Source organism: Penicillium canariense (genome assembly GCF_028826845.1).
Source record: "Penicillium canariense strain IBT 26290 chromosome Unknown utg000002l_segment0_segment0, whole genome shotgun sequence".
Taxonomy (NCBI): Eukaryota; Fungi; Ascomycota; class Eurotiomycetes; order Eurotiales; family Aspergillaceae; genus Penicillium; species Penicillium canariense.
This window is the reverse complement of record NW_026622729.1, coordinates 4531126-4556350: the sequence shown is the minus strand read 5'-3', so window position 1 is coordinate 4556350 and position 25225 is coordinate 4531126. Positions and strand designations below refer to the sequence as shown.

General features: G+C 52.0%; 9 protein-coding genes across 9 annotated transcripts; 5 read left to right on the top strand and 4 right to left on the bottom strand.

The window, feature by feature from the left end:
- Positions 1-990: 990 nt before the first annotated feature.
- pre8 (proteasome core particle subunit alpha 2) lies at positions 991-1885 on the bottom strand (the record flags this gene model as incomplete). The annotated part of the gene is made up of 2 exons (XM_056686923.1): positions 991-1109; positions 1177-1885. 2 exons carry the CDS (start codon positions 1883-1885, stop codon positions 991-993), a joined length of 828 nt encoding a protein of 275 aa, XP_056545665.1.
- Positions 1886-2429: 544 nt separating this feature from the next.
- On the top strand, positions 2430-3333 carry N7482_004797 (E3 ubiquitin-protein ligase MARCH; the record flags this gene model as incomplete). Its single annotated transcript, XM_056686922.1, has 2 exons — positions 2430-3122; positions 3190-3333. 2 exons carry the CDS (start codon positions 2430-2432, stop codon positions 3331-3333), a joined length of 837 nt encoding a protein of 278 aa, XP_056545664.1.
- Positions 3334-3851: 518 nt separating this feature from the next.
- N7482_004796 (uncharacterized protein) lies at positions 3852-4973 on the top strand (the record flags this gene model as incomplete). The annotated part of the gene is made up of 2 exons (XM_056686921.1): positions 3852-4525; positions 4634-4973. 2 exons carry the CDS (start codon positions 3852-3854, stop codon positions 4971-4973), a joined length of 1014 nt encoding a protein of 337 aa, XP_056545663.1.
- A 168-nt stretch (positions 4974-5141) lies between these two features.
- N7482_004795 (amidohydrolase family protein) lies at positions 5142-6269 on the bottom strand (the record flags this gene model as incomplete). The annotated part of the gene is made up of 2 exons (XM_056686920.1): positions 5142-5856; positions 5968-6269. 2 exons carry the CDS (start codon positions 6267-6269, stop codon positions 5142-5144), a joined length of 1017 nt encoding a protein of 338 aa, XP_056545662.1.
- Positions 6270-7617: 1348 nt separating this feature from the next.
- Positions 7618-11041, bottom strand: N7482_004794 (uncharacterized protein; the record flags this gene model as incomplete). Its single annotated transcript, XM_056686919.1, has 3 exons — positions 7618-9154; positions 9203-10016; positions 10072-11041. 3 exons carry the CDS (start codon positions 11039-11041, stop codon positions 7618-7620), a joined length of 3321 nt encoding a protein of 1106 aa, XP_056545661.1.
- A 2058-nt stretch (positions 11042-13099) lies between these two features.
- On the top strand, positions 13100-15250 carry N7482_004793 (Major facilitator superfamily domain general substrate transporter; the record flags this gene model as incomplete). The annotated part of the gene is made up of 4 exons (XM_056686918.1): positions 13100-13467; positions 13511-14381; positions 14459-14506; positions 14585-15250. The coding sequence occupies 4 exons, from the start codon at positions 13100-13102 to the stop codon at positions 15248-15250; spliced, it is 1953 nt and encodes a 650-aa protein (XP_056545660.1).
- Positions 15251-15452: 202 nt separating this feature from the next.
- Positions 15453-17597, bottom strand: N7482_004792 (putative CTP synthase; the record flags this gene model as incomplete). The annotated part of the gene is made up of 6 exons (XM_056686917.1): positions 17522-17597; positions 17364-17452; positions 17212-17258; positions 17055-17160; positions 15919-16980; positions 15453-15860 (listed from the first exon to the last, which is right to left on the bottom strand). Exons 1-6 carry the CDS (start codon positions 17544-17546, stop codon positions 15453-15455), a joined length of 1737 nt encoding a protein of 578 aa, XP_056545659.1. The 5' UTR covers positions 17547-17597.
- A 1902-nt stretch (positions 17598-19499) lies between these two features.
- N7482_004791 (uncharacterized protein) lies at positions 19500-21106 on the top strand (the record flags this gene model as incomplete). Its single annotated transcript, XM_056686916.1, has 5 exons — positions 19500-19804; positions 19857-19967; positions 20032-20326; positions 20425-20520; positions 20588-21106. 5 exons carry the CDS (start codon positions 19500-19502, stop codon positions 21104-21106), a joined length of 1326 nt encoding a protein of 441 aa, XP_056545658.1.
- Positions 21107-24633: 3527 nt separating this feature from the next.
- On the top strand, positions 24634-25037 carry N7482_004790 (CVNH domain-containing protein; the record flags this gene model as incomplete). Its single annotated transcript, XM_056686915.1, has 2 exons — positions 24634-24775; positions 24841-25037. The coding sequence occupies 2 exons, from the start codon at positions 24634-24636 to the stop codon at positions 25035-25037; spliced, it is 339 nt and encodes a 112-aa protein (XP_056545657.1).
- Positions 25038-25225: the final 188 nt, after the last annotated feature.

Genomic DNA, 25225 nt, shown 5'->3' with positions numbered 1-25225 from the left:
GAGAGGAAGACAGATTGCAAGCAGAATCGCAAAACCAGCCGTCCGTGTGTCGCACAAAGTATCGCGGACGATGCAGGAAAGGGCAAGATCCAGTCAAAAACACACAGAGAGAGAGAGAGAGAGAAGAGAGAGAAAACGGAAAATAACAAACCCGCAACAAGGCCGGCAGAGTCAAGCCCAAAAAGGCCAGTCGAGAACAGATGCGACCCCCATGCAAAAGCTACCCACAGTCGTCGTCTGTGCGCAGGAACCGGAGGAACAGGAACAGGAACAGGCGAAAAGAGCGAGTGGGCAGACCGCCCTGGCCCCCAGGAGGCCCCTGCTAGCAAGGTCCGGGGACCAGAAACCCGGGGTAGATCGCCGGCCAGCCCCGGCAATAGTGCGATTGTTAGGGGGAGTTTGGCTGAAGCCGGGCCAGCAGTTCGCCCTATACCACCTCAGGCTACTAGCACGTGCTTCTGGGCTAGCCCGGGGAACCTAGGCGATGGACCTGACTCAAGTGTCAGGAGAAGGTCCACTGTCTGCCGCGGGGTCGGAATTCCTTTCCTGGAATGTGATGCTGGCCGATTGGCTGTGTATAATGTTTCGGATCAATACAGTTTGGTCTGTTACGAAGGGAGGGGCCCAAAGTATGACCGGGGGGTCACAGACCATCGCGTGGTCAGTTTCCTCCTATTGTCCCCGACATACGGTTTGTCCACCGTGTCAGGTCGTCGCCAGTGGTCGTGACAGTCGACAGTCAGAACAGGGGCCGTAAGAGGGGCAGTACAGGATCCTGAGACCTCGTAGTAGCCGAAGTGCAAGGCTACGCAACTACCCGCCTCTTGTGGTTCTCCTCACAATCTATTTGCTGTCTGTCAATGTCCTACGGTGTACTCCACTTTGGGCGTAGATCCATTGGGCGTAGATCCATGAATAGAAATTTGGTAAACACAAGGGGAAAAGGGTTGTCATTCGAGTCTAATTCATACTCGGGGGTCTCTTGGCGTCTCATAGGTTGGTCAGGTAGTCCTCGATCTGTTCCTTGGTCAACTTCCTGAACCGCGGGCCTTGCGCACCCTCCACGCCCTCGTAGCCCAGCAGGTGATCGGCTGGTGGGCCGACAATGCCTATCGATGATGCAAGTTAGTAGCCAGTCACAACCAAATAACACACTGCAGGGGGAAAATTCCTCACCAATCTCTATTGTGTCCCCATTCATCTCGCCCTCAATGGTCTCCTTGAGCGTCAACAGCGCAATGTGAATGGCATCCTCCAGCTCCAAGCCCTCGGTGTACCGTTTCTCCAGGAACGTCTTGGCGCTTGTCGCGTGCTTGCCAATGGCCGTCGCCTTCCACGGGTAGTAGCTGCCACTGGGGTCAACCTGGTAGAGACTGGGACCGCCCTTTAGGATACCGCCAGTCTTGCCGGGGATCTTCTCCGGCGATTCCGAGTCCTTCTCAGCATCCGCGACCTCGGGCTCGACGCCCTCATCCCAGCCGGCGATCAGCAAGCTGACACCGTACGGCCGCACTCCACCGGACTGCGTGGCCTCCTGCACCACCCGGGCGACGTCCTGCACCAGTATCCGGGTCGGCGGGTATTCGTTGTAGACGCGCTTGTAGCCCGTGTGCGAGACTTTGCGGGCCTTATCCACCAGCACACGGTAGTCAGGGCCCATGCCGGCGTAGACCATGCCGATGTCCGGGGTGATCAGCGAAATCTTAGAGAGCGAGGGAGGGTCGATGAGCGGCGAAGAGGATTTCTTTTCGGTGGCGAGGACAATTCCGTTGGTGGCTGAAGATAGACGGTCAGCTTTAGGCACGCGACCGATGATGATGATGAGATGGAAGAGGTGTGTTCTGACCTTTGATGCCGAGGGCTGTGACACCCTGATTGACCGCATTTAAAGCATACTCTGGATGATTTTCATCAGCAAATATGCTCCCGCTGCAACTCACACGGCGAGCTCAATGTCTTCGGTGCTTACCAATCTGCACCAGCTTTCCGCTGTAGGGCGATGGGAGTTAGCTTTCTTGAAGTAGGTCCTGGGGCTCTTGGGAAACAACAAGCTTCATACCTGGGCGAGAACGTAGTCAGGGAGAAGGAGTAGCGGTCCGCCATGATATGATGCTAAATCTCAACCCACAACACAATATCACAGGGAAATGAAGGATGGCAGGGAGGGAATGGGAAGGGAGAGGGAGAGGGAGATGGAGCTGTAGGCAGACAGGTGACGTTTGACGCGGGAGCTCCAAAGACAGTCGCAGCTGCGGTGCGGACAAGGCGGTGAGTCTGATTGGGGTTAGCGGCTACATAAATGGAGGTGTCTTCTTCCCACTTTGCTCCGAGCTTTTCTCTCCGGTCTTTCCACACAATTCTTTCCCCCTCCGCGCGGGATCGAAGGACTAGCAGAATCGATAACATGATCCCATCTGGAACTATCATTCATGCAGTCTCCGAGCAATGAGTCGGACTCGCCGGGCCATGGGGCAGAGGATACCCCTCCCCCGGAGCCAGAGCAGAGCTATTACCCCCCTCGAGTCTGCCGCATCTGTTTAGACACTGTACTGCCTACAGTTCAGCCCTCGGAATTCTTCCAGAAGCCTCGTGTGGTGTATGAGTCCACCGACCCAGAGTTGGGCCGACTACTGCGTCCCTGCAAATGCAAAGGATCCTCGCGATATGTACACGAAGGATGCTTGCAAACATGGCGGCACGCGGACCCCAGATACGGCAGTCGGAACTACTGGCAGTGCCCAACCTGCGGTTTTCAGTACCGGCTGGAACGTCTAACCTGGGCACGATGGATCAGTAGCTCGGGCACCCAAATTCTTCTTACCATCGGCATTCTGCTCTTGACTATGTTCCTTCTTGGATTTGTTGCTGACCCCATTATTGAATTCTTCCTCGTCGACCTGGATGATCTTCCCTTGGAAGTCGAGGACCTTGACGTACAACAGGCATCGTGGCTGGCTCATTTCATCAAGGGCCTTGCGTCCCTCGGCCTTTTATCCTTCTTTCGGGTCATGTTCATGATGTCGCCGTGGAATCTCCGTGTCGCGACAGGAGGAGGCCGTTCCTCCGGCCGGGATCGAGTGCGTTGGCTGATGATTGTGATAGGCATCGGCACTTTCCTTTGGGTATGTTGTAATGGAAGGGAAATATTCTCCCATTGTATATTTACAGCTTGGCTAACCCCCCAGCCAGGCTGTCTACAAAGGCGTCCGGTCCTGGAGCAAACGAACTCTAGAAAAGGCTGGAGAAAGAGTTATGGATGTTCCCTTGCCAGATGACGAGGATGATGATGTCGTGCCCACACCCCAATCAGGTGACCATTCCAAGACGGATTGAGTTCTCCTCCATAATCCCACCGTTCGCACTACTTTAAGTTGCCGTGCTCCTTTCCATGACACGCTGATTAGTCAATGTGCGAAGAACGATTCTTGCCCTTCATTAACTCTCAGCTGTTCCATCTGAGAAGCAAGTTTGGTGGCCTCTGGAGCGTTTTGTTCCATGTTATCGTCTTGCTTCGCCAATCAGATGGGCATTGAGGGGAAGGCAGGACCACGACTCGAATAACCAACGGAAGCGTCTTTTTTATTCTCTATGCGTTTTTTGGCGATCGAGGAATGGTACATATCACGTCCGTATCCATAGCATCAACCTGGCGCATCGCCTTTCCCTTAGACCCCAATGCACGTCGATGTTCCATCGTTTATTCAGGCAGATATCCAATCAACTTTTTTCTCATCACTCCTAACAAATCCAAACATCTCTTTTTTTGACTTCCACGCTCCTTCCCAATCCACCCGCCGTGCCTTTTCCTCTCTTCGTCTCCCCTCCTGCTTCCAATAAACTAGTTCCCGGTCATGGCGGAGGTCGAGCAGCCCCTGTCACTGCTGGACGCCGTGCGCGCACAACTCACAATCGATTCAGACTCTGACAGCTCGCAGACCACCACGATCAGAATCTCAAAGAAGAAGCCTCCTGACAAGACGCCTCTGGACCAGAGCGTGTCTACGAACCCCAGCATCATCCTCATCGAAAGCACCAACGACCACGAGCCCTTCCCAGACTTCGACGAGAACCTCTCCGAGGCCCTTAGCGAGTGCGAGCACGCGTACAACCAAGCCGTCACCGCCGCCATGCAAGCAGGGATCCGCATCAGAGAGGTCGAGCCAGCTATCGTTGCGCCGCCAGGTCAACCCGAAACCAAGCGCGTCGCCCTGGACCGGCTGAAGGAGCTTCTGTCGAATCCGCAGCTACGCTTGTCCACGCGCAAGCGGTTCATCGCCCTCACTAACATGATTATCCGTCTAGACCATGTCCTGTTTCGACGCAGCGAGAAGTTCCTGGGACCGCAGGACACCGCGGAGGCTACGGAGATAGCCACTGTGATGCTGAGCTACCTCCACTGGGTGGATAATATGCTACAGGATCTGGTTGACACGGCCGAACACATCTTCGAGGTGCTGGGTCTGCTCATGGACGAAGAGGTGTCTGTAGTTGTGCGATACCGACGGATGGCGTGTGTGGCAGCCGCGTGCGTGAGATCCTCCCCCGTCACCAATCTCGCACTTGTTCGCCCTGCCCGCCTTTCCGAGCGAACGAAACCTAGCATGGACACTAATCACTAACGAGTCTCACACAGCCATCTCCGCAAACCACGTTTCCTAGAGCAGCGCCTGCTCTCGTTGTACCTCGACCTGTACGACGAGTGGATCCACAACCGATTCTTGCACATGAGCAATCGCCTGATACTGCAGGAGGAGAAGATTGACGTACCACGCTTGGACTTGGCCCGTCATCTCCATTCCATCTGGGAGATCATGTCGCGGTCCATTGAGAACTATGCCATCTACCGGGGGACGCTGGCCGATATCAGGGACATCTACTTTACGCCAACAATGACAGACATGCCCAATTCGCCGGAGATGGAGGATTGTCTTGCAGAGGAGAAGCCGCAACGAAAAGCTGGGGAGGGATCATGAAGGGACCGAGAACGGGGAAGCATTGACAGTTCTTACGAATGTATAACGACTAACGACCATGGACACGCGAGTATGAATGGAGAGCGAGTAGGAATTTTTTATCTTATTCTCATCAATGATACAAAAAATCACCCAATTCCAGTTCCAGTCTTGAACCCACGCCCAAGCTCACGCAGTACTATCCTTATACGCCCCCAACTTGAACAGCTTCTTCGCGTTCTCCCTCCCAATCTTTAAGCGGTCCGTATCCGACATCTCCGCCCGATCAAACCAGTCACACGCATCCTCGAAGGTCTCAAATGGATAATCAATACTAAACAAGATCCGATCCGATCCCACCTCCGCCATACAAAAGTTCAGCGTTGTCGTCGAAAAATGCCCCGACGTCGTAATCCAAATGTTCTCCGCAAAGTATTGCCGAATCGTCTTTTTGCACGTCTCCTGCAAACCAAGCAGCTTCTTCCTATCCTCAAACCAGTGGTTAATCCGCCACATGTCGAAGGGGATATGCTCGCCCAGATGGCCCAGGATGACCTGCAGCTTGGGGTGGCGGTCGAACACGCCGTTCGTCACCATGCCCAGCGTGTGGAGGGATACACCGTGCGCGAATGACAGCGGCGGGCCGACCAGCCACTTGCGGTCGGCCCAGAGCTTCTCGTAGATGGTGCCGGTGGGGTTGCGTGGGTGCAGGTACAGCGGGACGTCGAGCTCGGTGCACGTCGCCCAGAAGACGTCCCACTTGGCGTTGTCGTAGAAGATCATGTCATCGCCGTCGGGGCCGGCGCGCTGTGTGTCATTGACGAGCGCGCCTAAGAAGCCATGCTGTGTGACGCAGCGCCGGAGTTCTGCGGCGGCTTCATTGGGGTCGTGCATGGATAGCGTACTATACAGGCATCAGCATGGAACGCGTAGCTACGGTACCGAGTCTGAGCCTCATAATGTATGGGACGTCAGGCCGGAGGGGATGGATTGGATTCGGATTCAGCCCACTTACGCAAACGCCGCAAAACGATCCGGGTGCGCCTTCACCCGCTCCGCGATATAGTCATTAATTTCGACGGCGAGCGCCTGTGCATCCTTGGGGTCCCAGATATCCTGCACACCGGGCGCCGTGTACGAGAGGATCTGCAGGCCGACACCGTGCTTCTCGGCGAAGTTCAGGCGGATCGAGTCGACGTCGTTGATCTCGGCAACGTGCTTGTCGACATCTGTGGCGAACATGCCGGCCCACCAGCGAGTCTTCTCCTGGAAGCGGGGCAGCGCGAAGGCTTCTTCGAGGGCGATTTTCCCCAGCATAATGGACTGCTTCGCGTGAGTTGCTTGGGTAGATGTCGGGGTGTGACGACCGGGGGAAATGAGAGGTCTACACTGGAATAAGTTGGCGGGTGGAGAGGGGAGAGGGGGTATAAACAGCACGAGGATAGACGTCAGCCAGCAAGGACCTGAGGCGATTTATATGGATCCCTTCTAGCTGCCCCGCATTTTGATCGCAACTAGGCTATTCAGTCGACGCGGTCCTCATATTGCCACATAGCTATCCGGTTGGAGCAGGCAAGAGCATCGGAAGCAGAACGTCGGATGAGCGCAGCCGACAGGGCGCATGGCGGACCGCTGCTTGTTCTCCGCATTTTGGGCGGGGCGGATCGGCTCGGCAGTTGGCGAGTGCGGGGGGAAAGCCGTGTACCATCCGACGACACTTGACGATACGCCCCGGATGCATTCTACTGGGGGGGGGGGAGACCGAAGAGGGCCTATACACGGCTTGCCAGCAATGCTTGCTAACATACAGAGTGTTCCCTGTTCGCAGACATCCCCGCGAGAGGTAACTGGACGTGCTGCATTCCCTTTCTTCCTCCTCACGCTCACGCGCCCTCTTCCGCAAACCTATCTCCTTAGATTACTATTCCTAAATCTATACGCAACCCAAATGTCACCCGATATCAATAGCTCACCTTTAAACCAAGCAGAAATCGATCTCGAGACTCCTACGAAGCCACTACCCGCCAGACTCGAATCAGAAATACAGTATCGTGGCAAGCCACCTACCCCTATATATCCTCTCTAATCTACCCCGACTACCAACTCCGCCCAATAACAACAATCAAAGTGCGCCTCTATTCTCTAGCAACCTACCACCTCTTTACCGTAGCCGACGCCTAGACCCTAGCCCCACCTCCAAACCCCACAGTCACAACTATCTTCGCCGCCTTTTCCACAATAAACCATCACCATCTCAGCTCAAGAGCAAGAAAAAGAAGGGTCCAAAAACCGTATCTGCCACGCAGTTGGTATCCAGATTCTTGAATTCAGCATTGCCAGCGTTTTCGCGATTTCTGGCGGAGATACAGCCAACTATAAATAACTGTTGGCCGCCTTATCTGGGAACTTAACTACAATAGCCGCGCCAAGAGGGCAGCCTAACACCACGAACGGCAGACAGGCCACGACAGGCCTTACTAGGTAAGGTTCAAAGTTCACCGTTCAGAAGTTTGAAACAATCTCAGGGATTAATCAGCATGTATATAGAAAGTAGTTGTAGCCTGTATATGGCATTCCGTGAGTGGTCAGGGTAGATGATATCAACCAACCAACCAACCAAGTGTATAGTGCAAGAGAAAACGGGAGATGAACTTTGCAAGAATCCCTACAGTTCGTCCTGTCGGATCGACTGCCGTAGCGGGTGAGTGCGATTATTCTTTGTGCCCGTTCTCTGCGGCGTAGTGTTGGTGGGTACGATGGCGGTCGCCGTCGCCGTCCTTAAAACGGGGTGGGCGCCTTTTCCGAGCAGCAGCTTCACCACCTCGTTATGCCCCTTCTCATCGGCGTAGTTCAGAGGGGTCCGGCCCCCGTGGACCTCATCGATGTTGGGATCGGCCCCCTTGTCGAGTAGCAGCTTCACTATGTCCCCATGCCCATTCTCTACGGCGTAGTATAGCGGGGTCCAGCCACCGCGGACCTCATTGATATTAGGATCGAAACCTTCGTCCAGTAGTTGCTTCACCATTTCGTTATGCCCTATCACTGAAGCGTAGTATAGTGGGGTCCAGACGACACGGATGATCTTGCTCCTATCCTTGCTGTTAGGATTGGCCCCCTTATCGAGCAGCAGCTTCACTACCTCGTTATACCCCTTCCCTACGGCGCAGTGTAGCGGGGTCCGGCCGTCGCGGACCTCATTAGTGTTAGGATTGGCCCCCTTGTCGAGCAGCAGCTTCACTACCTCGTTATACCCCTTCTCAGCGGCGTAGTAGAGCGGGGTCCGGCCACTGTGGACTTCATTGATGTTGGGATCGGCCCCCTTGTCGAGCAGCAGCTTCACTATCTCTATATGCCCAATCTCTGCGGCGTAGTGTAGCGGAGCACGGCCGGATATATCTTTGGGGCTTGGACAGTGTTGCAAGTCGAGCAGGGCTGCCGTCGAATGCTCAAGCCCAAAGTATGCTGTGATATGAAGTCCTGTCATCCCACTTCCAGTATTGTAACTGGTGTCCCACCTCCAAGGCATCATTGCCTGGGCACAAGCCGAGACCTTTGCCTGACTCTTAAGGAAATCCAAAATACATTGGTCCCCTTCAATCGATGATTTGCGGGCATGATGTCCCCAGTTCCGTGAAGCATACTCGAAGAGTTTGTTAGACCCTAGCCGGTCCTCAAACATGCGACGAGTTTGACAGAACCCACTCTCAAAGACGCTAAAAGAGAGATACGTCATGCAAGTTCTGAGAATCTCTCGCTCGGCATCTGAACGCCAATTCGATTGTTGTGGCTGTTCAAAGTATTCTTGGGTGGTATAGTGCACCAAGCGGAGTATTTTGCATTCTTCGTCGAGGGTAACCAATCCTGCACATACAGAGATCATGTCTTCGAGCTCCGGGATGTTTGTCTCGTCAAGCATAGACGCTCCAGTCTCAACGCCAAGTGCATGCTGAAGCTCTGGTATAGTTAAAGGCCGCCTAGCACAGGATATCCAGGAAAGAACTCGTCTAGCAAGGTCCCAACGGCCTTTGCTCTGACCCCTGATCCTGTCCATTGCATCATCGTAAGCTTTTGACAGTAATCCCTGTTTCTGGCCTTCACCTGGACCTGGATCCTGTCTCTGAAATTGGATTAATGCACCCTGAATGGCCTTGGGCGTCATCTTATCCTCGAGGGAGCCAATATAAAGCTTGGCCAGCAGAAACCTAATCGAGATCAGCAATATAATTTATCCTCACACAAGCTAAACATACATTCCATCAACGGATCCTGCAATGCAGCGTTTAATATCCTGTTGTAGACCTTTATTGCGGCCCACGCAGAGTGGAAGTTTTGACATATTGCGATCCAAATATGTTTTAACGTCTCCATCATCCGCACGAATTGTCAAGCTAAGGCCATTCTTGAATTGCTCGCAGATATCCGTGATGAATCTTGATGTAGCAAAGAGACTCAGCTCTCCCTTTGCCTGCATGTTAAATATCTCAGATAAGAATTCTGCCCGAGTGGATTGCATGCATTCGTCGAGCGCATCGACAAGAACGAAGACCCGCGAGTACAGCCTGCATGCTCTATGAACAGCCTCGACTATTTCGTCAGAGGACGGCGTAGTGCTCGCTTTCTGATGCTTGTCATACAGAGCTTTCACCTCGCCCGGCATGGATTGGTGTTGTCGGAGCAATTGCTTCGTAACACTGAGGAGGAGAGCGTCAACTGTTTGTTCCGCCCGCTTTCCGAAGCTAAGGTAGATATAGGCGATGCCAACAGTGGTATCAGTCTGGAATCTTTCGAAAAGGTTTTGAATCACAATCGCGGTGATGATTGTCTTCCCTGCTCCAGGAATGCCAGGACAGAACAACATTTGGGCGGTTTTCAACCACTCTTCGTACTCATCAGACGCAAGAAACCATATACCTGTTCCTTTAGGCAGGTCTCTGACGTAGTCTGTGTGTTGAGGGCCATACTCAACTGGCGTAAGCCAGTTTAGGATCCTGGTATCTTCTTCTTTGACCAAGTTCGACTTTAGGTCAGTGATATCCTTCGTGTTTCTCGATATATCTTCATGGACTGTCTAGTACTTTAGACACTTATAGCAGGTATATCCGGGTAGGTAGGTACTAACCCTTTTCCAATATGGCCTTGGCTGAGTACTCGTCATCAACAATCCTGGGCTGCAGACATCCCAGAAGTTCCTTTGCGTATGCAGCGGCCACAGCTGCAGCAAACTCCTGCCAGGTTTTCTCTTTTCCCGAGTCCGCATAGTCACAAATGCCCCGGATAACAATACAAGGAAAGTCATTCATGAGCCCAGCTGCCTCCATCTCCACGCATAGCAAGTGCCCGCCAAATGCTTTGTCGAGGGAGTCTCGGAACTGCGCATCCTTAATCACCTTGTTGCCGGATGCGATCAGGCCATGGTGCACCCTCACTTCTCTTTGGGTCCTGTCGGATACCAACAATGGATCTTCCAGGTACTCACATCTGGTATATCTCAGCGCTAGTCGCGGGAATTTCTTTCCTATGTCATCCAGGTACTCATTTATCTTCGATCCGTACATCTCATGGTTACTTTTCAGCAGATTTGACGCACTGAGCAGCGCATTCGGGGGTCTATTCAGCGAGCCCGTGTGGACAAACCGTCCACCCCGTTCTAGCTTCCCCATATCCCATTGTACCACGCCGTGATAGCCAGCAACAGGTTGGCTGACCACCACATCACCCAGATTGACCTTCGACGGAATCCCGCCGCCAATCCCTACCATAAGCCCGAACCTGATCGATGGGAACGTATTAATCATGGAGTTAGCCACAGTCGCGGCAGGGTTGGTTCCCATGGTGGGTAGGCAGGCAATGACGACGTTGTGGCTGCAGATTGAGCCAAGGATATATGTGTTATGGTCATTGAGAGGGGTCGAAAGACCGTCGTGCTCTTCGTCTAGCATGGTTCTGGCTGCGGTTTGTTCCTTTGGAAGAGCGCACACCCACCCGATCGTATAGGCATCGTGATGAAGTCGTTTTCGGCATGCTTCGGGACTGGTATTGATTTGTGCTGACTCTGATTGCTCTGGCTGAGATTGGGGGTTCCCAGCCATGTTGGATAATCTGGTTAAGCAGAATGTCCAGACAAGCTGGATAGTACTCGATATGTCAATCAAGCACTCTCTCTACTATCACGACACGAGGTCTTGGCCCTGCTTGTTGAGAAGCAACAGGTCGGCAGACTGAATAGTTGATGGATAGACGGATGTCAAGGAGTGGTTATTCTCGGAATTTACGGGTATTTACGGAAGGCATTGCCGAGGGGGAGCAGGCACACGACAAGGCTTCCCAGCTCAGCCGCATGTGCTTGGTAAATATAGCGCAAGACTAGTACCTTAGCAAGCTTCCATAGTGTTCTCGCACCGCCTGCCCATTGAAGCCGCTCTCAACTCGCAGAATAGTATAAATGCATGATGCATCAAATCGTAAACATTCACCCTGTGTTTTCGCAGCGACGCTGCTTGGCGTTCTTTTGCAAGTGGTTTGGATACTAGACTAAGTTACTTGGGGCGAAATACGCGAAATACCACCGATACCCTCTCGGGGCTGGAGTATCCCATAGGATGCTCCAGTATAAAAAGTGCTATACCTCTCTATCTCTTCCTGAGTCCTTAAGAATCAGTCTTTGTTCTAACTTGACTACACTGGTTCCTCCTTACCTGGTCGACAGGCCCTCTACCATGCAATTAGATACCGTAACACTAGGATTAAAGAACTTTTAGGCTAAGATAGTTAAGGAGACTGCGATCTATAGTATAACCTACCGGATATAATAAGCTAAAAAATGGTAGTTTCGAAAGGGGTAGCCTGATTAATAGACTGCCTAAGATAGCAGCCAGGGAGCGAGGGACTGACTATGTAGGAACTACTGTCTAATCCCTGACTTCAAGGGTAATTTCGTGGGTCCAAGAAGTACAAGAAACTGTATTGTGGTGGAAGAAACAGAATAAGGGGATCCTGTGTAGGAGTAGCTTTATGCCAAAACCTGAACATGTGCTGGTCCACGGCCAATAAATAGTTTGCGGATGGCCCTTCTTTTCTTTTCGAGCACCATTCTCATATCAGGCATTTATACAATACAATGACAAATATAATTGTCCAGTTCTGTTCCTTTCGGCCGCAATGTTCGCTAATCAAATCAGCAGCTTCTCTACCATGTGGTTCTAATCCGAGCTGAGGATAGCGGACAGCACCTGAGATGCGGGGAAACACCCTAATTTGATGACCCAAAGGCCACGCACCAACCTCTAGATCATGCTGAGGATAGCCTCGTGACCGAGCTGCCTGGTGAAGGGATTCCACAGTTGAACTAAGAGAATTACACTGCACAAGTCATCGACGATCAAGTTTATCTAAAAGCGCAATTCCTGGGTCTGACTGTGCGCGGCAGGTTTCGCTTACCCCGATTAGAGTTGGCCCCCACGAGGGGAGTCTGGGGCAGTCCGGGGGAGACGTCACTTGAGTCTCAAGTCTCAAGTCGGAAGTCGCGAATCTCATCAATCTCCTCCAGCCTCGGCCTTCGCTGTCTACAGACATCCCTGGAGAATGGAATCTCGATCGGATCGCGTTTGCCCGCACCGTTCTGCCTTGCTCCCAATGCCCAGCCATTCCATCGCCCCAGCTGGTCACTGATTCCAGTTTGTCCGCTCGGAACTCGCTGCGCCCTGCATCATCAGATGCAGGCCCAGCAACCAGCCACTGAGCTGATCCCTCGGTGCCCCAGACAGACGAGCAGACGATCAAGGCCTATAACGGAGCAACCTCTGCTTACTTTCACAACCCGACTCTTGGCCTTCACATCCACCCAATCAATTTAACGAAAAACCCTCAGCTCTTGGCCCCAGTCCTGTCCGGCCACGACTCATGGAGGAGCAGCCCGCCTGCTTTGACAGGATGTGACCCACCGCGCGCCTCGTCCACCGCAAAATGGACTCCCTCGTTGCATCGCGCCGTCCCCAGTCATGTGTTTGCTGCGCTGCGTTGCTTTGTTAGAGCCTCTTCTCGCTCTCTCACTCTCTGCCCACTTCGACATCCTGGTTCCCTCCTCAATTTAAACCTCGCCGCCACGGGCTTCCTTTCATGAGCGGCGCCGCCCCCGGTCTCAGCCCACCATGTCCATGTCCAGCAAAGTAGACAGAGGCATGTTTGAGCAGGATGAGAACATCGCCGACTCGCCGCGCCGCGAGAAATTCGTCCCGCAGCGCACATTCGGCACCGCAGCCGAGCGCGCCCGGCGCAATCTCAACGCCAAACTCTCGAATCCTTTGGCAGGCTTTAGCCATGCCGAGCTACGCAGGCAGGGTCGCAAATTTGCGCTCACGCATGAAATAGGCGATGACGAGGACGTGCGCGCCTTCGAGCTGGGCGCCGTGTTGGCCCAATCACCCGAGCAATACGCCAATGTCGCCGGCCTGACGAGCCAGGAGAAAGAGATCCTGCGCCAGGAATTTGCAAATCGCTGGTCGCAGCCGTGGTCGATGTATGCGGTCATTGCGCTGTGCTCACTGTCTGCCGCCGTCCAGGGAATGGGTAAGCACGAGCTGGCGCCTCCCAACCTCCCTCCTCTTCCTCCCAAAAGCAAAGATCGAAGATTTTGGTCGCATCGCTGACCCGGGTCTACCTGGCAAACAAATAGACGAGACAGTGGTCAACGGCGCACAAATCTGGTACAAGCACCAATTCGGCATCGCCGGAGAGAGATCGAGGGACACCTGGCTAGTCGGCCTCATCAACGCCGCACCATACCTCTGCTGCGCCTTCATCGGCTGCTGGCTCACAGTTCCCTTCAATCACTGGTTCGGCCGCCGGGGCACCATCTTCCTTACCTGCTGCTTCAGCGCGATCGCCTGCCTCTGGCAAGGCTTTGTATCAACATGGTGGGCCATGTTCGTCGCGCGCTTCGCGCTGGGCTTTGGCATCGGCCCCAAATCCGCCACTGTGCCGGTATACGCGGCCGAGACCGCACCCCCAGCTATCCGCGGCGCCCTAGTGATGCAGTGGCAGATGTGGACAGCGTTTGGGATCATGCTCGGCTACGCGGCGGACCTGATCTTCTACCAAGTGTCCGACCCGCCGGGCATCGTCGGCCTCAACTGGCGGCTGATGATGGCCTCCGCGATGTTCCCGGCACTGGTGGTGTGCTGCTTTGTGTTTGCGTGTCCCGAGTCGCCGCGCTGGTATATGCGTAACAAGCAGTATTATCGCGCATACCAGAGCATATGTACCCTGCGCCACCATAAGATCCAGGCCGCACGGGACCTGTACTACATGCATACCCTGCTGGAGGCGGAGACGAGCATGAAGCTGGGGCAGAACAAGCTTTTGGAGCTGATTACTGTGCCGAGAAATCGGAGAGCGATGGTCGCGTCGGAGATTGTCATGTTCATGCAGCAGGTAAGTGGTCCATAACTGCAGTCCATGACTACAACAATTTATATCGGCGGTTCACTGGACTGACTTCCTCATCCTAGTTCTGCGGAGTCAATGTCATCGCATACTACTCATCCGAAATCTTTCTGGTTTGACACCCCAATCCACAGTTTTGAACATTCCGGCCCCAGGGTAGAGAATCATGCAAACTAACCTCGCTGTCGCAGGAAGCCAACTTCGAGCCCGCCTCCGCCCTCGCCGCCTCCCTCGGCTGGGGCGTAATCAACTGGCTCTTCGCTATTCCAGCCATCTACACAATCGACACCTTCGGCCGCCGCAACCTCCTCCTAACCACCTTCCCACTAATGTCGCTCGCCATGTTCTTCACCGGCTTCAGTTTCTGGATTCCAGAAACCCACCACACTGCGCGCACAAGCTGCATCGCGCTGGGGACCTACCTCTTCGGCGTGGTCTATTCGCCGGGGGAGGGCCCGGTGCCGTTCACCTACTCAGCGGAGGCGTACCCGCTGTACGTGCGCTCGTACGGGATGGCGCTGGCCACGGCGACGACGTGGTTCTTCAATTTCGTGCTGGGGGTGACGTGGCCGTCGCTGCGGAACGCGTTCACGGCTCAGGGCGGGTTTGCATGGTATGCCGGGTGGTGCATTGTGGGGTGGTGGCTTGTGCTGCTCTTTATGCCGGAGACGAAAAACAAGACGCTGGAGGAGCTGGATCAGGTGTTCTCGGTGCCGACACGGTTCCATGCTGCGTATGGACTGAGGCAGATTCCGTACTTCTTCAAGAGGTATTTGTTGAGGCGCGATGTCAGGCCGGAGATTTTGTATGAGAAGGAAGAGGTTGTGGTGGCGGGGGATGCTGGATATAATGCTTGATGATGTACGGAATCTCGGCGCATATAAAATTTATGAGTTATGTATTGTGGAGTCGGTGGTGGTTTTCCACGACTGTCTATTTTCTATTTCTGAGCGTGATAAACGTAATTGGATAAATTGCAGAACATGCATGTAGGCTTGTCACTGGTCTTTCCATGTGACACTCAGTCTGTGCCTCTTCCTTCTCCTCATCCTTATTCCCCTATTGCTGCTGAGTTGGTACACTCCGCAGACCCTCGTTGAGGGCCTTGGTCACCTCGTCCAAGCAGCCGGCGGCGGCGGCAAAGAAGCCCAGGAAAGCCCTGCTGGGCGCCAGGACACGACTGAGGTATTCAGGGTGGAACTGCACACCCACGAACCAGGGGTGGTCGCGGATCTCAACGATCTCCATACGCTCGCCCTTCTCGTCCTTGCCGATGAAAGACAGACCGGCCTTCTCAATATCCTCAACCATATCGGGGTTGACCTCGTACCGGTGACGGTGACGCTCCGAAATTTGGGAAACCTCGGGGCCATACAGAGCCCGAAGGCGGGACCACTCGGTGCCCTTTTGGAAAATGGAAGGGTGCTTTCCGAGGCGCATGGTGCCACCCATCTTATCCTTGTCGACCTAGAGTTTGCTATTAGCGCAAGACGACATACACTCTTACAAGGAAGGAACGACATACCTCGGGCATATACACGATGGCGTGGTTCTTAGCCTGCGGGTGGAGCTCTTCACTTCCGCAGTCCTCGACGCCCATCACGTTGCGGGCGTACTCAATGACGGCCAGCTGCATACCAAGGCAGACACCCAGGAAGGGACGCTTCTTCGTACGCGCCCATGTAATAGCCTTGATCATGCCGGTCGTAGCCCGAGTACCAAAGGCACCGGGGACCAGCAGGCCGTCAGCAGTGCAGACTGCATGCCAAGCCTTGTGGAACTCAGCTGGGTTGGTCTCAAAGACCTCGTCTTCCAGATGAGCTGAATCAACCCAGATCAAATCCAGCTTCTTATGGCAGAACATGGCCGCGTGCTCCAGCGCCTTCGACACACTGATATAAGCGTCCTTCAAGGCGGTGTATTTGCCCACAAGCGCGATCGACACTGTGTCATGGGGGTAGTCCTGGCCCCGGGCAAGGTCAACCCAGTCGTGCCACATGGTCTTACCCTGCTCGATGAGCTTAGCATCCCGCTTGATAGACGGGAGATCAAGCAGCTCTCCCAGAGTACCGATGAGCTTCTGTTTCTCAAGAAGCAGCGGCACGTGGTAGGTAGTCGACACGTTGTGCACGGCAATTACCTGCTGGCTGTCCACGGAGCACATGTTGGCGATCTTCTGGACGGTGCCGTCCTCCAGCGGCAGCTCGCAGCGACAAGCGATCAGGTCCGGATTCAGGCCCGCGCTACGAACATCGCTAATTGCCCTCTGGGTGGGCTTCGTCTTCTGCTCGCCGTGGATAACGGGAACATAAGACACGTGGATCTGAGCAAAGTTGCCCTTGCCAGCCCGTCGTTGAAGTTGGCTGATTGCGTGAATGAAGGGCGCGCTCTCAATGTCTCCAACGGTACCACCCAGCTCGATAATGCACACATCGGGCTCCTTCCCGGACTCATCCACGGGGATCTTGGCAACCCGCTCGATCCAATCCTGGATGGCGTTGGTGATGTGGGGCACGACCTGGACGGTCTTACCAAGATAGCGACCGATACGCTCCCGTTCGATCACTTGCTGATAGATTTTGCCAGTCTATAGATCCAGGGTATCAGTTCAACCATTCAAGAACAATAACATCCCCATGATATCGGTTCGCTATGACTCACAGTAATGTTGTGGTCACGAGTGAGAGTGGTCAAGAGGTAGCGCTCGTAATTGCCGAGGTCCAGATCCATTTCACCGCCGTCGTCCGTCACGTAGACCTCTCCGTGCCTGATTAATCAGTATTTAGGTCTTTCGACGCGGGGGCGCGTAGTAACTGACTCGATTGGCGACATAGTACCAGCATCGATGTTGATATATGGGTCACACTGTACGCGTCGTTTAGAAAAATGTAGACACAATTGGCACAATTGGCACGATTGGAGAGATCGAGTGGAGGGCGGTTGGATCTAACGGAGGCGCTGAGCACTAACCTTGATGCTAGTGACCGTGAGACCGGCGGACTTGAGGAGCAACCCGGTGCTCGAGGCAATAATGCCCTTGCCAACACCGGAGATGACACCTAACAACGACAACTTTCGTCAGCAAAAAGCTCCCTGAACGCAAAACCGACAAGGAAGATACAACTTACCACCTGAGACAAGAACGTACTTCATTTTGACGTGAGCTCCCGACCAGGCTGCAATTGCAGTTGGTGGAGGGGGAGGGAAAGATCGAAATTGGCGGCGGGCAGGAAAAAAAAAGAAAAAATGCCAGGCGGTGAGAGGACGTCGCGTTTTACGCTAATCCCGATTGGTCGACCCGACTCGGTATGTATGTAAAGGCGGGCCCCTGTGTGGACCCCCACCAGAGTCACCTTGCTTAGATCTATTCAAGGATCGGATAGTATTTTATTTCTTAAGAATGGACATCTAGAAGTAGTCAAGGTCTGTCTATAACTAGGCGACGTCGAGTTATCTCGGTCTGGGGAAAACTCTTGGAGGCTCTAACGCAAATCGAGGCTCTGCTGATAAGAGAGAGATAAGCCAACCCCGCTCACCATCAAGTGTAGAGCCGTCATAAGCGTACTTCTCCTACAGATGGTTTTGGTTGGGACAATATGAGTCAATTTCACATGCAATTCATGTTTGGCCTCGTTGCAGTCGTAGAAAGTTATCTAACTTCGTTGTTGAGCAATCGCTAGTCTCAACCAAGCTTGGGGTAAAGTAAATAGTGGTCCGGGCTAGTGCTATATAGGAATGGTGGCTATCACATGTCAGCCTCAACAAAAGGACTCTGACTCACATTCAATAGGGTGAAAGACAATATTCGTAATTTTGTTAAGTGATAATGATGATTAGATTGACTCAATTGACTAGTTGGCTTCAAGCACAGGAATTGAATCTAGCAAGAAAGAATGCGTAGATGTATGCTAGTTCGACCGACTTGATAAAGACAGCGATACCGTGGAAGAATTCTTCTCAATACTATCATACTCTCTGGAGGTCATGGATTCAGCAAAGACACCATTCTTCAGGACGCTCGGGGCACTGTTAGCCCAAACCGACCTAGCATTACTAGAGCTGTCGTTAAGCTTGCCAAGGGGAATTTTCACAGACTGCCTGGGAAAGGTGTCTATTACCTTGCCCGTAGTATCAGGAATGATATAGATGGCCGACTCAAGAATACCAATAAGCGCAAATTCATTTTGGACGCTGATCCTTCAGTGAGCCTGAATCTTGAATCTAGAGTATAATAAATGGTCCCACATACCTATCTGCAGCACTTGCCTGGGTAGCACCCATGATAGAGGTAGTGGCAACCAATGCCGTTTGTTGCAGGAGAGGCGATTCCGCTAGCCTCCCCGTAGAACGAGCCTATGGCAGTCAACACGGCACTAACGGTAGTGAGGTAATTTTTTGATGCTATCCTTGTCGATATCGTGGTCGATGACCTTTTTTACCATTTCATCCCCTTTGCCGATGGTAATCCTCTGTCTTTCCATTGTATGGCAGGTAGTAGTCTTCCAATCGTAGAATTTCGCTAATCCTTCGGGAAAGGATAAATCGCCTGGAGCCTTCTGGAGCTGCTAATTCAATATTGAATCAACTCATCTATCAAGATGAAACTTAATGGGAGTACATAACATTCAACCGTCACATTGGTTTTTTGCAGTAGCCGCTGTAGGATGGCATGCCTCAAATCAACCTGATATAAATATAGTCCACCCCATACTCTTCTGGTAAGCTTAAAACACGCGTGCCAGTGTAAAAGGGCACATGACCAAATTTCCATCACCGCCGGAGGATAGTAGTCTTCTAAACAAAGCCCAAGAATCCGCAATGCGTTTCAAGGGAGCCCAAGGGGATTCTTGGTAAAGTGGCTTCAATGACTAGCATTCGTGTGGAGAACGAAAGCTGGTGCTTTCTTTGAGAAACTCCCATCAAAGAATCACTGGCCCAACAAAGCTTCCAATTGCGTACCCATCGAGGCCTCCTCTTGAATCCTCTTCGCTTTGTTCTTCTTCACCAGTGTTCCCCGAATAAATTGGGAGCCCTTTCCCTCGCAAAACTCACAACTTTCACTGCTGATTCTCATCTTATTTCACGCCCCGTTTACAAGATTACAAGATGCCCCCCCGCAGGAAGAAGTCAACTCAAAAGCCCAAACGGGCAGCGCAGAGGAAGGAAGCCATCCACAAGAGACAAGGGGCAGTCAAAGGAAAGTCGAGTGGAGAAGCCAGTTCATCCGCGACCAAACCAGAGACCCAGCCATTATCCAATGTCGCAACCCTCGACCTAGATGTCTCCTACGTGGGAAAGCTTGAGCCTCCTCCTCCCCCACCCAAGCTACCGGAACGGAAGCAATGGCAGCTCACAGGAACCAAGGAGCTTCCTGTGGGGTGGAACTGGGATGAGCCAGACCTACACAATGAGTATACCTACCTGTACACAGGGTAGGAGACCCATCGATCTGACTATCCATAGTGATATCGAGGCGCAGATTGAGCGATGCCATGTACGAATCAGCGAAAATATCTTGCCGGACACCTTCCGGAAAAAGCTGGTGGTGTATGAAGAGCGGCTTGTGGAAAAGAAGTAAGCATTCACTGTAGAGATGAAGCGCAAAGCGAGACCTAATCTGCTGACCACCATTATCAAGAGAGCTAATGAAGAACCATCCGGGTCTCAGCTGGGCGGTCATTCAACGGCTTGAAGACCTCAAGGGTATCCGAGACTGGCTCGAGGAGGAGGGAGATCACTTGGAGCTGAAACCCATTGTGGAGGCCCTTATGGTGGCCTACAAGGATGGAAACCTGGATATCTACACAGATCTGGGGCTGGTGACATACTGGTCGAAAGGAAAGCAGATCAGCCAGCCCCGGCCGTTTGACTTGCAAGAGTATCAGGCAATTGCCCACGAGTTTCGTGGGGACCGGGCGTTCTGGGTAGAAGGGGTGGGTCGCTCTGTCTAGGTCTAGGATTGAGATTTTACGAATTCAGGAGATAGGGATATCGAACATGAATTATGGCTAACTGTCTCCCTGTTCTGTAGCTTTTCGGCCATTCAACCCCGCGAATCGGGCAAGTCCTTGTCACGCGCGCAAATAATATACACGGTATGATAAGGGATCCTACGTTCCAAAATGAAGTGAGTATTTTTGTCCGCGCTGACGAGAGTAATGGGGGGCAACGCTGATCCTTGTTATTCTTCCTAGGTCGATATGTCCTTCGCGTTGCCTTTATGGGGGATTCAGAACTCCCGAGGGCCGCATGTGGTCCTGCCTTGCACAGATGACACCGGGAGTGATTATAGCTGCCTCTATTATGAGGATATTACCGACATTCTGGACTGGTACAGGACACAGAACCTAATCGGCTACGCCCCTGTGGCGCATATCACGCATGTCTCTCTCGCGAATGGTGTCCGCCAGCTTTTCGCGGTTGTATTCCTGTGGATTAATTTGCACCATCCAAGCCAAGCCGGTCATCCTCCGATGCCAAGCTGGGACCTGATCCAGTGTATTGTGTGGACTCACCCCCGAAGCAGCTATAATAGACCCGCCCGAATCAACGGCCCGTGGATGCGGTTCAAGATATACACGGCCTCGGCACCAGAAGGCACACCGAATATGTGGCTCTTTGACAAAAAGAGTGGGTTTATAGAGCGAGTTCCGACTGTACGGACTGCGATGCATCAGAGGATAATGCCCCATCTCGCGCCGAGGCTGAACTAAAGCCATGCCTGTTGAGGAGGAGATATTCCCAGCCTGTGTCGAGGCGGGCCCCGCCTTTTGTTTCATTTTCATTAGAAAGCTCGTCATGGGCTATCTGGCCGTGGGATATTGTGGAGTTCAGAGTGGGTCTAATTTTGCTTTTTTTGGTTGCAGAGTTCTGTTGAGGCCATGGGGCCTTTGATACTGACGGCGTAAGCTATATTGTATGTCAGTTGACACAATGGTATAAAACCAGGGGATCCGTCGATTCCCCCCAGACCTTTGTGCGAAGTATATAATCTCGGATTCACGAGCAGGTGTCGTGATGCAACCTCCGAGGATTAGGCCTTATGGCCATGGGGAGCTTCAACAGCGACCCCCGGTTTCTTTTTCTTTTCTATCCAGTTCAATCTTTTCCAATTAGAAATTTCCAGCTCTAAACACCGATGAGTGATGCGTGTCTTTCTGTACAACCTTTCTAGTTCGGCAAGGAATTTGTAGTCTAAACCGGATGGGGAAGGGTGTCTGCGGCTAGTCCTGTAGTGGCATAGTGGATACCCGGCCTCCAGTATGACTCACAACTGGAGCTTGAGGACCCGATTATTATGGCCAAATGCCCACAAAACTCTAACTTCAGCAAGCTGGCGCATAGGAAGCGCGTCGGGCTCATAACCCGAAGGTACCTGGATCGAAACCAGGGTTTGCTATTTTTATTCGCAATATTTTTTGGTCGATCTCCCCAGAAATTGGTCCCTCAGGTAGGTAACTCATTCTCTGTGGCACCAGGCACGCGACAATATGCATCACTTGCTTACTGAACTGCTCCGGTGCGCGTCCCCTTCCTCCGTTGTCGATATATATTCCCCCAAATGGCTGGCAACAAGATATCTATCCCCAGTGATACGCAAGATATGATGATAGTCAGAAGCCCCAAAATAGCTCAAGGAGGACGAAATGTCTTTGGGAGATAATAACGCTGCACCTCCAGACATGGACTTATTTTGTTACATACTTCACAACCCTCTTACTCCCTGGCAAGAACTGCTATCATAGGGTTCCGGTTTTTGCGATGGGTCCGTGCTTGTATATTTACCCTGAACAATTTGTCGATAGCTACAGTACACGCATGTCCGCTGGTCGAAAAATTGCTAATAGCCTTGGTAATTATTCAAGGGGTTGAAATTTTAAACCCCTGTGAGGTGTAATATTACGTAGCATGATATAGTGATATATCGTACACTGTGTGTTCTATAAGCCTTCGACCACCCAACAATGACATAATATTCTGCCGGTCGAACAACTCCCTTACTCTTGCATCACACCCTCGATATATGGCTTTCTAAGTTTGTAGAAGATGAACTTTATTAAAAAGCATGATCGAAGATTACGTTTATAGCGGTTTCTTGACCTGTGAAGTTTCCTCTGAGAGTGGAAGACTAGGCGGTGGAGCAAAACGGTGGTCGGAAACTTGAGACACCACTGTGTCTCCTGCCCCCCTTGTTTCTCTTCCTCAATCTTTCAACCTTTTCATCCTGATTTTGATTCCGCTTAATCTTCGTCATGAATGCATACTAGACCATACGTTCTGAGCTTGATAAATAGTTATGAGCCCGATAGCACGCTGGTAATCATCAAGGAAAACACGCATCAATCTGCCACTGTTGCATCCTGCCAGCGTACGTCTCCTGAATCATCAGCCCCTGAATCATCACGAATCCGCCGCGGATCAACCCGCACCGAAGGATTATAGGTTCCGCAGATCCTGCGAATCAGTCTGATTTGTATGCAAGAATGGTGACTTCTAAAGCTACACGTAGCCAAGACCTTCGGAATGCATGGAGGCACCAAGTGATGACCCCGATCGGCAAGACGTCGATAGACCGATGGCTATTGAACTGGTCGACCTTATATTATAAGGCAAAATCAGCGAAAGTGCCTGATGTCTGTTACCAAGACGATGAGTACCCAGAGGACCATACACCTATTCTGGACTTCCTCCAGGCCGTGCAGCCTCAAGATAGCTATTTTAGCAACATCTGGAGGGATAAGCTAGATCGCCTAGATCCCATAAGCTTCCAAGAGGTCCTGAGAGCGTATCGGACGCACCGGGCAGTGCAAGATCAGTCAGAACAAGGCTATGTAAGCGCATCCAATTCCGCTATAGCTACGACATCAACGGATCAAGCTATCGATCAACCTAAACGGAAGAATTGCGTGTGTGGAAGAATCCACCCATATGACCGTTGCTACTACCTGAATACCGAAGCGCGCCCACATGACTGGGTTCTGCAGGAAGATATTGCCGAAAAGATCAACGAACGCCTACGAAGCAACCCGGCGCTTGTTACACAGATTCAGAAGGTCCTGCCTGGCGTCAATTCAGTCAAAGTTGCGACGGATGATTTCGATGACTTTCCTACCGAATATATGACTTTTTAGCAAGCAGTCTGTGGCTTAGACGAATATGGATAGTAGCCAGCAATCTGTGGCTTACTAGGATGTTGATATATGACCAGCAATCTGAGGTTTGACCAGTTTTAATTGCTTTGTTATGCAGCGAATTCTCGCAAGATTATTCGCCAACGGGGTGTGTCGAAACATGGAGCGGTCACTTACCGCTAGCAATTGATACAGTAGACCACATTGGAGATCGCCTGCGTTATGTTTTGGTATGGAAATTTGGATTAATCATGAACCGGGGTGTTAGAATCGCCGGGTATCGGCCGTATGATTCAAATGCTTGATATTGTGGACTAGAAGCATTTTACTCAAAATTTTGAGTGTTTCTAGGTCCATTTTTTATGTTAAGCTAGCATCGGCAAGTCTGATTCTGATGTCTCTCTTCCGTTCTGGTAATGGAAGCTCTTCGTTCTCTGTGTTGTACTCAATACTATGGCGTGAGGCTTGTAAAGCTCCGCCTGAGATCTGCGACGCTCTGAGAGCGAGACTATCGGCAAGGAATATTTTGTCATGAAGAGGGTTGATGAGTTTTTGCCGTAGATAATTATATTCCTCATGCAACGGAGCATTGCGTTCGGTGTCTCGGTTTCGCCTCTGCTGTTCCTCCGTGATAGGTTTGTCGGCAAAACCAATATAGAGCGACCTCAGCACGTTAAGCGGACGAAGCCTAAAGAGTTCATTCATTATGTTGAAACTATGCTCACGCCTACCCGATCCTGCCGGCAATATCCTCCAATATCGGGTTTATCGGGGAGCGGAAACGGCCCGATATAATAGCTGTCAAAAATGCTTACTTTCAGATTTTGCCACCTCCGCCTTTCTCCTGATGGAGACCTCCCAGTACGAATCATATCCGTGGTAAGTGCGGAGTAAATGTGTGCTTGAAAGTTCGTGGGACATATGGCGTCATAGCCTGTGTAAGTAGTCTTCGTACCATAGATTGGAGTTCTTTGGAGCGGGTAGCTACAGTCACTACAGTCCAAACGGCATAACGAGCAATTTGCCACCCCAGCCTTTAATAGCGATTACCCCTCCTTTTTTTTTACCGATAGCTTCCATCAGTACTTTCGAGCTTTCAATTTCCCACCATGTCCTTCAACGAAAGTGCGTGCGATATCCACCTGTCCGCTCTGCGCGGCGGGACAGTCTTGAACGCAATCTGCAACAACGACGAGGGCTCTGGCCTCACTACTGACTTTCTTCTGGATCAGTGTTTGGGTAATAATGATGGTGAGAAGTTGTCTTGCCAGAGACCGTCTGTAAAAGAGGTCTGATGTTTCTTGTTCTCATTCTAGGGCATTTCGAATGGGGCGGAACAGATTTTAGCAAGAGTGCACGAAACGCAAGCATTTCTGAAGGGCCAAAACGAAAACCAATTCTTCATGCGGAGCTTCTCAATTCCTCCGGTGATTACGTGTCTACTGAAATTGATCTTGCACCCCACATCGCAAACATCGATGGAGAATTAAAATTTATCGTCACGGAGGATTGAGGTGACTATTGAAACTGCTTTATTCCTAGTTCCCTGCGGTGTTCGTTAAATGAAAATGAAAACTTTTGCATACTATCTGGACACGCTTTTGGGGTTAATCCGCTCATCCCATGTGAGAAGCTTCCCTCAATCTTCAGGACTGACTCTGGCCAGTTTCATCGCCATCGTCACATACTTCTCTAGTACTG